Below are 14,264 nucleotides of genomic sequence, written 5' to 3' on the forward strand. Positions count from 1 at the left end.
GTGGGAGCAGTTAAAGGAGAATTTAACCCTTAGTTTAAAAAAAAAAACCCTCCCCTTCTACCCTGGGTAGACTCCCCCAGCCATCTTCTTTCTTCGGTCTTTCTCTGAATTTTCGGCGCATGCGCAGTTGCGCAGATTTCCAGTCCTGAACCACTGCGCATGCGCTGAAAGTCACAAAAAACTTTCGGCGCATGCACAGTGGTTCTTCGTGTAGTGACGGCAATTGGAGGAAATTTCCGGTCCCGAACCATTGCGCATGCAATGAAAAGTCACAAAAATTTCCGAAAAATTTGCCCGAAATATACTTCAACTGCGCATGCGTCGAAACTTCCGAAAAAGACTGAAGAAAGAAGATGGCTGCCATGAACTCTGAGGCCAGAATCTGCACAGAGGGGTAAGTAAAAAAAAATTAGGGGTATTTGCCCGGGGGGGGGGGGGGCAGGTAGGCTGGGGGAGGAGGGAGGGGGGTCTAGCCAGGGTGGGGGGGAGGTTTTTTTTTTTATTACGGGTTGAATTCTCCTTTAATGTATACATGGATTTCAAGCAGGTGACTGGGGTTGGGTTTATGTATACATATTCTGTAAGTATTGGAACTAAGCTGTCTTAAAGGAGAAGGAAAATCGTCTTGCACTTGGGGGTGCCAAATGTTAGGCACCCAAAGTGAATGTATGGACTTACCTGAAACCCCGGGCCTGTGCTCCTATCATTAGAAAACAGCATCAGCCCGGGGTTATACCAGTGAGCACCACGGAACGATCCTCTTCTGTCTTCCTCTTTCCTTTGCGTGGCTGCACATGCACAGTAGAACGAAAAGAGTCTGATTTGACCCAGAACAAGAGATGCTGAATTATATACTGCACTGCTACATAGAAACGTATCTGAGCCATAATAAATAAGAATGGGTTAACGGGGTGGTTCACCTTCAAGTTAACTTTAAGTATGTTATAGAATGGTCAATTCTTAGCAACTTTTCAATTGGTCTTCATTATTTGTTTATTTTTTTTCATTCTTCAGACTCTTTCCAGCTTTCAAATGGGGGTCACTGACCCCCCCCACCTAAAAAACAAATGCTCTGTAAGGCTATAAATGTATTGTTATTGCAACTTTTTATTCCTCGCCTTTCTATTCAGGTCCTCTCCTATTCATATTGCGGTCTCTAATTCAAATCAATTAGTGGTTGCTATGGTAATGTTTCCCCTAGCAACCAGATTGCTTCAAATGTAAATTGAAGAGCTGCTGAATAAAAAGCTAACTGAAAAACCACAAATAATAAGAAATGAAAACCAATTGTAAATTGCATCAAGATATTCTCTACATCATACTAAAAATGAACAACCCTTTAAAGGGGGTTGTCATTGACTGGGGCCTACCGGGAATTCCTTGGGTTCTCTAGCAAGAAAGTCTGACCCTGCAGGGCTTTGTTTCGTTCTTATAAACACTACTCTCCCTCTCTCTCTCCCCCTGTAATGAGGATAATGGAATGCAGTTTTTGAATAGATTTGTCCTAATAGAAAATCAAATGTTTCACTTTTTACTTTCCCTTTGAGCTCAACCTTTTGTTCGCATTCGTTCTAATGAGTCAATAGAATATATTTTCTACAGGTAAAACCTGTTTGGCATTCTTTCTGTTTTATCTGCCTTGTGAAATTGTACATAACCTTTACAACTCATGACTGACATTATTATTGTATTATCCTGTGTGCATGTGGGTCTGTGGGCTCAAGAGGGTAGAGAGCTTATTATGGAACAGGAGATCCCTGCCTTTTCATAAAGTGTTACAGGAGGGAACTGTGGGACATGAGTCTGTCCCTCCCACTGCAGGGTGATACAGTGACACAGACAGGAGGGAACTATGGGACATGAGTCTGTCCCTCCCACTGCAGGGTGATACAGTGACACAGACAGGAGGGAACTATGGGACATGAGTCTGTCCCTCCCACTGCAGGGTGATACAGTGACACAGACAGGAGGGAACTATGGGACATGAGTCTTTCCCTCCCACTGCAGGGTGATACAGTGACACAGACAGGAGGGAACTATGGGACATGAGTCTGTCCCTCCCACTGCAGGGTGATACAGTGACACAGACAGGAGGGAACTATGGGACATGAGTCTGTCCCTCCCACTGCAGGGTGATACAGTGACACAGACAGGAGGGAACTATGGGACATGAGTCTGTCCCTCCCACTGCAGGGTGATACAGTGACACAGACAGGAGGGAACTATGGGACATGAGTCTGTCCCTCCCACTGCAGGGTGATACAGTGACACAGACAGGAGGGAACTATGGGACATGAGTCTGCCCCTCCCACTGCAGGGTGATACAGTGACACAGACAGGAGGGAACTATGGGACATGAGTCTGTCCCTCCCACTGCAGGGTGATACAGTGACACAGACAGGAGGGAACTATGGGACATGAGTCTGCCCCTCCCACTGCAGGGTGATACAGTGACACAGACAGGAGGGAACTATGGGACATGAGTCTGCCCCTCCCACTGCAGGGTGATACAGTGACACAGACAGGAGGGAACTATGGGACATGAGTCTGCCCCTCCCACTGCAGGGTGATACAGTGACACAGACAGGAGGGAACTATGGGACATGAGTCTGTCCCTCCCACTGCAGGGTGATACAGTGACACAGACAGGAGGGAACTATGGGACATGAGTCTGTCCCTCCCACTGCAGGGTGATACAGTGACACAGACAGGAGGGAACTATGGGACATGAGTCTGTCCCTCCCACTGCAGGGTGATACAGTGACAGACAGGAGGGAACTATGGGACATGAGTCTGTCCCTCCCACTGCAGGTGATACAGTGACACAGACAGGAGGGAACTATGGGACATGAGTCTGTCCCTCCCACTGCAGGGTGATACAGTGACACAGACAGGAGGGAACTATGGGACATGAGTCTGTCCCTCCCACTGCAGGGTGATACAGTGACACAGACAGGAGGGAACTATGGGACATGAGTCTGTCCCTCCCACTGCAGGGTGATACAGTGACACAGACAGGAGGGAACTATGGGACATGAGTCTGTCCCTCCCACTGCAGGGTGATACAGCTATATATACTGTAGGTATAGGTAGTTTCTGTTCAGACTTTTAACCTTCAATGCAAATTCTAGATTCATATTTTCTAATTATATTTTTCCTTTCATTACAGAATATGCAGAATTTCTACACTGTAAATCCAGGAAATTCACAGACTTCGATGAAGTTCGTCAGGAAATCGAAGCAGAGACAGAGCGGGTGACGGGATCAAACAAAGGCATTTCGCCAGTGCCCATCAACCTGCGGGTGTTTTCTCCCAATGGTAAGGAGAGTGTTTGAAGCTGAATCAGAGGGTCGCTGAGTCATTCGTTTTTGTAGGGAAGTGGGGCCGACCCCTCAGCGGGGTCATGAAGGTCAGTTTGGGAGAAATTTGAGGGGTGAGTGCTTATTTACTGTATTGGATAAACGTGGAGCTGTAAGAGAGTGACTATTTAAATATATTTAAACTCAGGCTGTCTGCCATTGAAGTGAATGAGTTTTTTTTCTGCCAGGAATGCAGCTTTTGGGCAAATCTCTGGCCATATTGGTCGTGCAGGCACCATACACTGGCCAATAAGCTGCTGACTCAGTCTGGAAGCTTTTATCGGCCCATGTATGCCCAATTTTAGTCTCAACTATTGTGAATGCAAAAGTTTACAAATGCACTTCTTCCCATGGTGCTTATACACTTGCCTGCTATAAAGGAGAACTAAAGCCTAACTAAAGAATTAGGTCGAAATGTTGTACATTATGTTTTGTGCTTCTGTACCAGCCCAAGGCAACCACAGTCATTTAGCAGTAAAGAGCTGTGTCTCCAAAGATGCCCCAGTAGCTCCCCATCTTCTTTTCTGCTGATTCACTGCACATGCTCTGTGCTGCTGTCACTTACTGAGCTTAGGGACCCACTCACAATATACAGTACACATAGAATAGAAATGTCACAATATAAGGCTGATTAGTAATTAATACACATAATTACTACATGGCAGCACAGAAACCAGTGTAATTAGCATCAGAATTTAATAATCAGCAAACCTGTAGCATCAGCTTATATTACAGCCAGGGAAGCTCATTTTCTGCTGGATAATTAGTGACGAGCCCTAAGCTTAGCTTCTCAACAGCCAATCAGAGCCCACTGAGCATGTGAGTGTCACAGACACTTTCCAAGATGGTGACCCCCTGTGACAAGTTTGAAGTCCTGGATCATTGCTGCTATTGACAAGCTCAAACTTTAGGCTTTTCACTATATAAAATATGGCATTTTTTAGCCACTTTCATGTTTCCGTTTAGTTCTCCTTTAATTAGCTCTTAAACAGAATCATGTGCACTCCAGCAAAATATTTTCAAATGGCACACAAATCTGTGTAAAAACAGTTTTCCCCATCCCACCCCTAATTTGCATGCAAATTAGGATTGAGATTTGGTTTGGTATTTGGCCGAATCTTTTGCAAAGGATTCGGGGGTTTGGTCGGTGCATCCCTACTAAAAATCTATAGGAGAAGTGCCGAAGATTTTCGCGCAAAAATCAGAAAAAATTCATACAATTCGGATTTTTGTACAATTTCCACGAGTTTTTTTTCCCGCACTGTCATTTTTCGGGAAAAATGTATTGATAAATAAGGGGAAATAACCCATGCGGATTTGGTCGGAGTATATTTCAGAAAATATGAGATAAATTCGGATCATTCTCTAAAGTATTACTATTATTTTTATTATTATGATTATTTTTATGGACCATTTCACCCAGTCAGCTGCAGCTACAACATGTACACAAGGTAACTGATTACTAAAGCCCTTTCTCTTTGTGTGTTATGTTTCTGGTTGTTATGAGCTACTGCTCCAGAGTGAAACTTAACCCTGTTTATGAAATTCCACCCAACATTAAAGTGCCTTGTCCTTTGCTCGAGTGCGTAAACCTATACCCAGCACGTGATTGGCCCAAGATAAATGAGCAGATCTCGCCATGTATGGGCAGCTTTATACAGGGCCGCCATTAGAAATCACGGGGCCCCGGACAACAACAGTTTCGGAGGCTCATAAGCCCCGCCCCAGATCCACATCAAAGTTAAAAGACCACACAGACATCAGCGCTAAAAAAGGTAACCCCCCTCCCACACACACACATACAGTTATAAAAAGCTATTGGGGACCAGGGCCCCCCTATAAGTTTAAAAAAAAAAAACATTGGTGTCAGGGCCCCCCATAAAAGTTTTTTTTAAAAAGCGTTGGTGCCAGGTCCCGTCCCCCCTTAAAAGTTAAAAAAAAAAATTGGGACCCCAAAGAACTTTTTTTTTTAAAAAAAAAAACATTGGTGCCCCTTACCAGTTAAAAGTAAACTGGGGCCCTAAAGAATATTTTTTATAAAACATTGGTGGCAGGGGCCTATAGAGTATTAAAATAATACATCAGTGGCCAGGGGATTAAAAAAAAATAAAAAAACAGACATTGGTGTTCAGTAGAATTGAATTTGTGGTTTCAGGCCTTCAACTTTGCCTCCTATAGTGACTTCAGGTCTTTTCGGCGCTTCGGGACTTCAATTCCGGCTGTTTTCTTGACTTTGGTTTTTTTTTTTTTTTGCTGCTTCGGGACTTCAGTTTCGGCTGTTTCTGTGTCTTCGGTTCTTTTCAGTGCTTCAGGACTTCAATTTCGTCTGTTATAGTAACTTCGGGTCTTTTCGCCGCTTGGGAACTTCAATTTCGGCTTTTTCTGTGACTTTGGGTCTTTTTGCCGCTTCGGGACTTCAGTTGTTCGGCTTTTCTGCACTTCCGCTTTTCCAGGTCTTCGGAAGGAGGAGGCACGGCTTCGGTGCTGCCAGGGGGGGCCAGGCTCTTTCGAAAAGTTCAGCACTGCCGGGCCCCCCTTCAGGCCCCGGTACACTTGTACCCCCCCTGATGCCGGCCCTGTGTGTCATTTATAATCATGCTGAGAAGGTAGAATATTCAGCTTTTAAAGATTTGACAGTCATAATTTTTGTTGCATATTTATTTAAAATACTTCCTATTGGCTGTGATCCTGATGCATTAGATCATCTGTACTAGACTGACTATAAAGGGCAAATGAATTGTGGTTTTGTTCACTTACTTCCTCCTTCTATGATCAGAGTTCACTCACATCTGACCCTTTTGCAGTCTCCAAAATTGTAGTTGCTTCTACTCAGTAGTAACATTAAAGGAACAGTAACATCAAAAAAATAAAGTGTTATAAAGTAGGGATATATGGGATTCGGCTGAATCCTTGGTGAAAGATTCGGCCGAATTCCGAATCCTAATTAGCATATGCAAATTAGGGGCAGGAAAGGAAAAAGTGGGAAAAATTCTTATTTTGTGACGAAAAAGTCACGTGATTTCCCTACCCGCCCCTAATTTACATATGCAAATTAGGATTTGGTTCGGCCACAGCAGCTTGTTTATATGAACTATAGTAGTGTTTCTGAAGCAAACACATCAGTTTTACCAGTGCAGGACAACACTAAATGATATTTTTATTACTTTAAAACTCTTTCATTTTTGGTGTTACTGTTCCTTTATGGTGTTTTTTTTTTTTTAATCAAAGGTCTGCTTTTTAGAGCTTTGTGAGCTTTTTTAGACCTCAAATGAACTCACAACTCGAATGGTTTCTAATTTAAGGAAAAACTGGAATCCGTGTAGTCTGGGTCAAAAACACAAATACTCGAATTGATGACCTCGACAGGTTCTAGACGGTGTAATGTCAGATTTGAGCTATTTCCAGCCTCAGAAATATAATAAATCTTAAAAATTCAAGTTTTTTTCTTTTTTTTTTTTACACCAAAGTTTTGACTGAATACCATCTAAAACTCAAATTTTTCCTGCAAAAAAACAACTCGACCTCTAATAAATCTGAAGAACTTCAGAGTTGAGCATATGGTGTAAAATGAAAAATGTATTTCTATATGGTCATTACACAGTCTTACTGGTTTAAAGTTATTTGTCATTATAATTGCTAGTAAAAGTAGTATAGTCTGCACTGCTAGTTCTGACTCCCAAGGCAATGTACCAGAAGCCATTGAATCAGTAGAAAATCCGCCCTCCAGTTCTTGTACATGGTCAAACACTTGGCTATAGTTCATCAGAATCCCGTGCAGAGTGCAGCTTGTTGTATAATATCCAGGCCACGTATGAAACTCAAAGTCAAACCCAACTGATTAATTCTACGTATTTTATTGCAGAGGCTTTCCCCGAGAAATCCCCACGTCTTACTTTTAGTTTTCTTATCTCGGCAATTAAGGGCTGAGACACTTTTATTGGCGTTGCTCTGAAAAGCGGAACTTTTCATTAAAGGTCACGTGTGTAATCCCAGCTACTGGTGTATTGGGAGTGAATATGTGTTATATAGTCATATGAATAAGTTTGGGAACCCCTCTTAATTCTTTGGAGTTTTGTTGATCATTGGCTGAACTTTCAAAGCAGCAACTTTCTTTTAATATATAACATGCCTTATGGAAACAGTAGTATTTCAGCAGTGACACAAAGTTTATTGGATTAACAGAAAATATGCATCATAACAAAATTAGACAGGTGCATAAATTTGGGCACCCCAACAGAGGTATTATATCAATACTTAGTTGAGCTCCTTTTGCAAATGTAACAGCCTCTAGACGCCTCCTATAGCCTTTGATGAGTGTCTGGATTCTGGATGTGGCTATTTTTGACCATTCGTCCATACAAAATCTCTCCAGTTCAGTTAAATGTGATGGCTGCCGAGCATGGACAGTCTGCTTCAAATCATCCCATAGATTTTCCATGATATTCAAGTCAGGGGACTCCAGAATATTGTACTTCTCCCTCTGCATAAATGTCTTTGTAGATTTCCAAGTGTGTTTAGGGTCATTGTCTTGTTGGAATATCCAACTCCTGCAGCATAACTTCAACTTTGTGACTGATGCTTGAACATTATCCTGAAGAATTTGTTGATATTGGGTTGAATTCATCCGACCCTCGACTTTAACAAGGGCCCCAGTAGTCCCTTAACTTGCCCCACAGCATGATGGGACCTCCACCAAATGTGACAGTAGGTAGCAGGTGTTTTTATTGGAATGCTGTGTTCTTCTTCCGCCATACAAAGTGCTTTTTGTCCAAATAACTCAATTTTTGTCTCATCAGTCCAAAGCTCTTTGTTCCAAAATGACTGTGGCCTAAATGAGCTTTTGCATACAACAAGCGACTCTGTTTGTGGCGTGAGTGCAGAAAAGGCTTCTTTCTCATCCCCCTGCCATACAGATGTTCTTTGTGCAAATTGTGCTGAATTGTAGAACGATGTACAGATACACCATCTGCAGCAAGATGTTCTTGCAGGTCTTTGGAGGTGATCTTTGGGTTGTCTGTAACCATTCTCACAATACTCCTGTATTTTTCTTGGCCTGCCAGACCTGGGGTTTACAGCAACTGTGCCTGTGGCCTTCCATTTCCTGATTACATTCCTTACAGTTGAAACTGACAGTTTAAATTTCTGAGATAGCTTTTTGTAGCCTTCCCCTAAACCAGTGATCCCCAACCAGTAGCTCGTGAGCAACATGTTGCTCTCCAACCCTTTGGATGTTGCTCCCAGTGGCCTCAAAGCTGGTGATTATTTTTGAATTCCAGGCTTGGAGGCAAGTTTTGGTTGTATAAAAACCAGGTGCACTGCCAAACAGAGCCTCAATGTAGGTTGACAATCCATATAGGAGCTACCAAATGGCCAATCACAGCACTTATTTGGCACCCCAACAACATTTTTCATGCTTGTGTTGCTCCCCAACTCCTTTTACTTCTGAATGTTGCTCACGGCTTCAAAAGGTTGGGGATCCCTGCCCTAAACCATGATACTGAACAATCTTTGTTTTCAGATCTTTTGGGAGTTGCTTTGAGGACCCCATGCTGTCACTCTTCAGAGGAGAGTCAAACAGAAGCACAACTTGCAATTGGCCACTTTAAATGCTTTTCTCATGATTGGACACACCTGCCTATGAAGTTCAATCCAACCAATTTGCTGTTGCCAGTAATCAGTATTGAGCAGTTACAAGCATTCAAATTAGCAAAATTACAAGGGTACCCAAATTTTTGCACAGCCAGTTTTCACATTTGATTTAATTTCATACAACTGAATACTGCTTCACTAAAAATCTTTGTTCAGAAAACACCCCAGTACTCAGATGTTCCTGGGAAATGAAAGACATACCACGCTTATCTTTTTTTTGTTGAAAGTGGAGTCAATTATTATGCAGGCTGAGAGGGGTTCCCAAACTTTTCCATATGACTGGATGTATATTACATTTTCCCAATCATCTATAATTCAACACAGTAGTAGAGCAACGTTAATCAGGTCTGCACTCACAGGACATGTAAGAATTAAAGGAAACCTGTTATCCAGAAAGCTCCTAATTACGGAAAACTGTCTCTAATAGACTCTATTTTGAAAAATTTTGATTGTTTTGGAATATGATTTCCTTTTTCTCTGTAATGATAAAAGAGTAGCTTGTATCCCAACTAAGATATAATTAATCCTTATTGGAAGCAAAACCAGCCTATTGGGTTTATTTAATGTTTACATGATTTTCTAATAGACAGAGTTTTGTCTCAAGCTCCGTTTAAGGTACACCGTTCATGGTTTATGATGAAGGAAAACATTGTTAAATAAGCCACATCAAAATATCTGTGAGTTATCTGGTTGCTAAGGGCTCCTTATCCTAGCAATCACAGAGCAGAATCAAATCAAAATGGAACACGAGTCAGAGAGAGAGACTGAACTGAAATGTGAGATGTGAAAAAAGAAAGAATAAAACTGAAACTTTACAGTCGTTTTTTGTGTGTGTGTTGCCAGGGTCGTTGACCCCCCCCCCCCCCACAACCTAATGATAGCAGATTGGGAAGAGGCAGAATAAAATGGCTTCTTAAATAGAAAGTTTTTTGGAACAGAAGTGTTGCTCTGATTGGCCGTCCAGCTGGGCAGAAAATAGGCATTGTGTTTGGGATTAGAGCTGGGATCTCTTAGAACAGGAGGTACTATTTGGGGTTATCTCTGAGTGGGTGATATATAAATAGAGTTTGTGAGTTCTGCTGTGTATAAAGCCTGTCTGATAATAGCTGTAATGCAGATAGAGCAGGAGGGGCCAGGTAGCCTTTAAATGAGCAGCATGAATTCAGTCCCGCAGAAAGGATTTTAGTGCAGGAACGTCATGCTTCAGATGTTAAAGGGGAACTACCCCAAAAAGAATTTAATGTAGGCTTTGGAATACTGAAATAAGAAACTTACTAAATACAATCAATTAAATATTCTGCATCGTTTCTGAAATAATCAAGTTTATATTCACTATCCCTCTCTCAGCATCTGTTTCTCTTCATTCTGTCTTCATGCAGCAGTTGGGTGTCAGATATTCATTGACAGTTAGATCCAATATATCTTATAGGGGGGCTCCTTTTGCCTAGAAGATGTATTAGAGCTCACTCAAATAACTGATTCCAGTACAAACAAAATCTAACAAAATAATTTTGCACAAATCCTGCATGTAGAGAGACATGATGTCTGGTCATTTTAAGAGTGAGCTCTAAAACATCTTCTAGGCAAAAGCAGCCTCCCTATAAGATATATTGGATCTAACTGTCAATGAATATCTGACACCCAACTGCTGCATGAAGTCAGAATGAAGAGAAACAGATGCTGAGAGAGGGATAATGAAGATAAACTTGATCATTTCAGAAACAATGCAGTAGAAAGTTTCTTATTTCAGTATGAAGAAGCTTATATTCAATGCAATAGTTCCCCTTTAAACTGCAACTGCCAACTGTCCTAGACAGCCACAATGTAGGAGCTGTGACAAATTATAGTGTGAAATGTCACTTGTTGGGGTGGAATGTAATTTTACCCTTTTACCAATGTTCTTTTAGTTCTGAACCTGACGCTGATCGACCTCCCGGGCATCACTAAGGTTCCAGTAGGTGACCAGCCCCACGATATTGAGTATCAGATCAAAGACATGATCCTGCAGTTCATCAGCAGAGACAGCTGCCTCATCCTGGCCGTCACGCCCGCTAACACTGACCTGGCCAACTCCGATGCCCTGAAAATGGCCAAGGAGGTGGATCCGCAAGGTAAGAACAAAGTAGGATTCCCCTGAGTGCCATTTAATGCCGATAAGATCCGTTCTTTTTAAAGGAACAGTAACACCAAAAAATTAAAGTAATGAAAATATCATGAAGTGTTGCTCTGCACTGGTAAAACTGATGTGTTTGTTTCAGAAACACTACTATAGTTCATAATTATGAAGATACTATAGTTCATATAAACAAGCGGCTGTGCAGCCATGGCGGAAACTGAAAAATGGGTATATGGCACAGGTTAAATAGTGGATAACTGATAAAACATCATTATGTTCTACAGAGCTTGTCTGCTGTGTACTATTAGGGTTGCCACCTGGCCAGTATTTCACCAGCCTAGCCAGTAAAATACCAGCCAAGGCCGTGACCGGTATTACAAATTTACCAGCAATGCATTAGCCAGTAAATTTTTAATCCCTATTGTTCTGTCCCCCCTACCTCAAATCTGCTCCTGGTCCACCTCCGATCCACCCCTTCTCAGCTCCCCTACTCACCTAATCCAAGAGCTGCCGTCCCTTCCTTGCCAAACCGACTTTGGAACGTCACAACCCCACCTCAAAACGTCACAACCCTGCCTCGAAATGTCACAACCTAGGCCCCAAAATGTCACAACCTAGGCCCCGAAACGGCACAGCCTAGGCCCCCCGAAACGGCACAGCCTAGGCCCCCCGAAACGGCACAGCCTAGGCCCCCCGAAACGGCACAACCTAGGCCCCCCGAAACGGCACAACCTAGGCCCCCCGAAACGGCACAACCTAGGCCCCCCAAAACGGCACAACTTAGGCCCCCCGAAACGGCACAACCTAGGCCCGAAACTGCACAATCCCACCCCTCTCTGGCCCACCCTCATCCTCTATGTCACAGGCTGGTAGGGCTAGATCTATAAGGTGGCAACCCTATCTGCTGTATAACCTGAGCCTTTTCTACTTTGAATGGCTGTCCTCATTGCTACACAGCAGCTTTTTTATATAAACAATAGTTTTACCAGTGCTGGGCAACACTGCATTATATTTTTATTACTTTAAAACACTTACATTTTTTGATGTTACTGTTCCTTTAAGTTCACCTGCTAATATGAACTTGTCTTTGGTTTAAGGTCTGCGGACAATTGGAGTTATCACCAAGCTAGATCTAATGGATGAAGGCACAGATGCCAAGGATATCCTGGAAAATAAGCTGCTGCCCTTAAGAAGAGGTACACACGTCTCACCATGTTGATGTGTAAATAATCTATGCTCCACGCTTCACTTAAAGGGGTTGTTCACCTTTGAGCCAACTTTTAGTATGTTATAGAATGGCCAATTCTAAGCAACTTTTCTATTGGTCTTAATTTTTTATTTTTTTTTAATAGTTTTTCAATTATTTTCTTCTACTTCTAACTATTTCCAGCTTGCAAATGGGGGTCACTGACCCCATCTAAAAAACAAAAGCTCAGTAAGGCTACAAATGTATTGGTATGGCTGCTTTTTATTACTCATCTTTTTATTCAGGCATCTCCTATTCATATTCCAGTCTCTTATTCAAATCAGTGCATGGTTGCTAGGGTAATTTGAGCCCTAGCAACCATATTGCCGATTATTGTAAACCGGAGAGCTGCTTAATAAAAAGCAATAGAGCTCAAAAACCACAAATAAACAATAAAAAATGAAAACCAATTGCGAATTGTCTCAGATTATCACTCTCTACATCATATTAAAAGTTAATTCAAAGTTGAACAACCCCTTTAACAGAGATAACAAATGGTGAATTACCAGTACTTAATACAATTCAGCAGGAACAGCCTCCTAGGTTTGTTCATAGCCTGTACAAAGAGAGGATACAACTACACCAGCATAGGTAGTCCCTTGTATTGAGTACAGTCTAGCAGGAACTGTCCCCTCACTTCCTACAGCCTGTACAGAAAGATACCATGAACTGGCAAAATGCAGAATCTTTAAAGGAGAACTAAAACATAACTAAAGAAGTAGCTAGAAAGGTTGTATGTTATGTTTTGAGCTTCTGTACCAGCCCAAGGCAACCACAGCCCTTTAGCAGTAAAGATCTGTGTCTCCAAAGATGCCCCAGTAGCTCCCCATCTTCTTTCACACATGCTCTGTGCTGCTGTCACTTACTGAGCTTAGGGAGCCACTCACAATATATAGTAGAATAGAATAGAAATGTCACAATATAAGGCTGATTAGTAATTAATACACATAATTACTACATGGCAGCACAGAAACCAGTGCAATTAGCATCAGAATTTAATAATCAGCAAACCTGTAGCATCAGCTTATATTACAGGGGAAGCTCATTTTCTGCTGGATAATTAGTGACGAGCCCTAAGCTTAGCTTCTCAACAGCCAATCAGAGCCCACTGAGCATGTGAGTGTCACAGACACTTTCCAAGATGGTGACCCCCTGTGACAAGTTTGAAGTCCTGGATCATTGCTGCTATTGACAAGCTGAAACTTTAGCCTCGTGCAATAAGTTCACTATATAAAATATGCCATTTTAGCCATATTCATTCTTGGGGCTTATTTCTCCTTTAAACTGGTTTGTGGTGCCAGTGTCTAGAGTTGTATTTTCTTTCCAATCACTGTGAGGCAATCACCCTTATCTGTCATTCTGACTCCTTCTCCTATTTATTAACCCGTACACTGATACCTCCGGATTGTGACCATTTTAATAAGGTGTTGGAACGGAGCAAAGGTGGATCAGACTGCAGATACATATACACCTTTTCCAATGACTAATGTCTCGTGCACATGCAGAACTAAAAATAACCCTTATCATGGCACGGCTGATGAGCCGTAATATAGATTTTTATCTTATCAGGTTCATTTTCATTGCCTGCTGTCGCTTCCACACCACACTCTCTGGCCTTCTCCTCCCCATTTGTTTTACAATTAAAGGTGGCCATACACAGGCTGATCAGGTTTGGTCTCCAGTTAATTTGGTCCAGAGATTGAACAGACTGAAAGGAGAAAGAATGACTAAAACTAAGTAAGCCTTATCAGAAATGAATATATAAATACACCAGTAAACCCTCAAAGTAATGTTGCTCTGAGTCCTCTGTCAAAAGAAACACAGCATTTCTTTCCTTCTATTGTGTACTCGTGGGCTTCTGTATCAGACTTCCTGTTTTCAGCTTAATCCTCC

At 42.1% G+C, this 14,264-nt stretch overlaps 1 protein-coding gene across 5 annotated transcripts in view; it reads left to right on the forward strand.

Annotated features, from left to right (window-relative positions):
• The window catches only part of dnm2.L (dynamin 2 L homeolog), a 72,600-nt gene that overhangs the window by 18,017 nt on the left and 40,319 nt on the right, over positions 1-14,264 (forward strand). For all 5 annotated transcript variants that reach the window (XM_041584790.1, XM_041584788.1, XM_041584789.1 and 2 more), the window contains 3 exon segments: positions 3,170-3,319; positions 10,917-11,120; positions 12,223-12,321. In XM_041584790.1, the coding sequence (XP_041440724.1) occupies positions 3,170-3,319; positions 10,917-11,120; positions 12,223-12,321 (453 nt within the window).

This window comes from Xenopus laevis, chromosome 3L (genome assembly GCF_017654675.1).
Source record: "Xenopus laevis strain J_2021 chromosome 3L, Xenopus_laevis_v10.1, whole genome shotgun sequence".
In the NCBI taxonomy this organism is placed as follows: Eukaryota; Metazoa; Chordata; class Amphibia; order Anura; family Pipidae; genus Xenopus; species Xenopus laevis.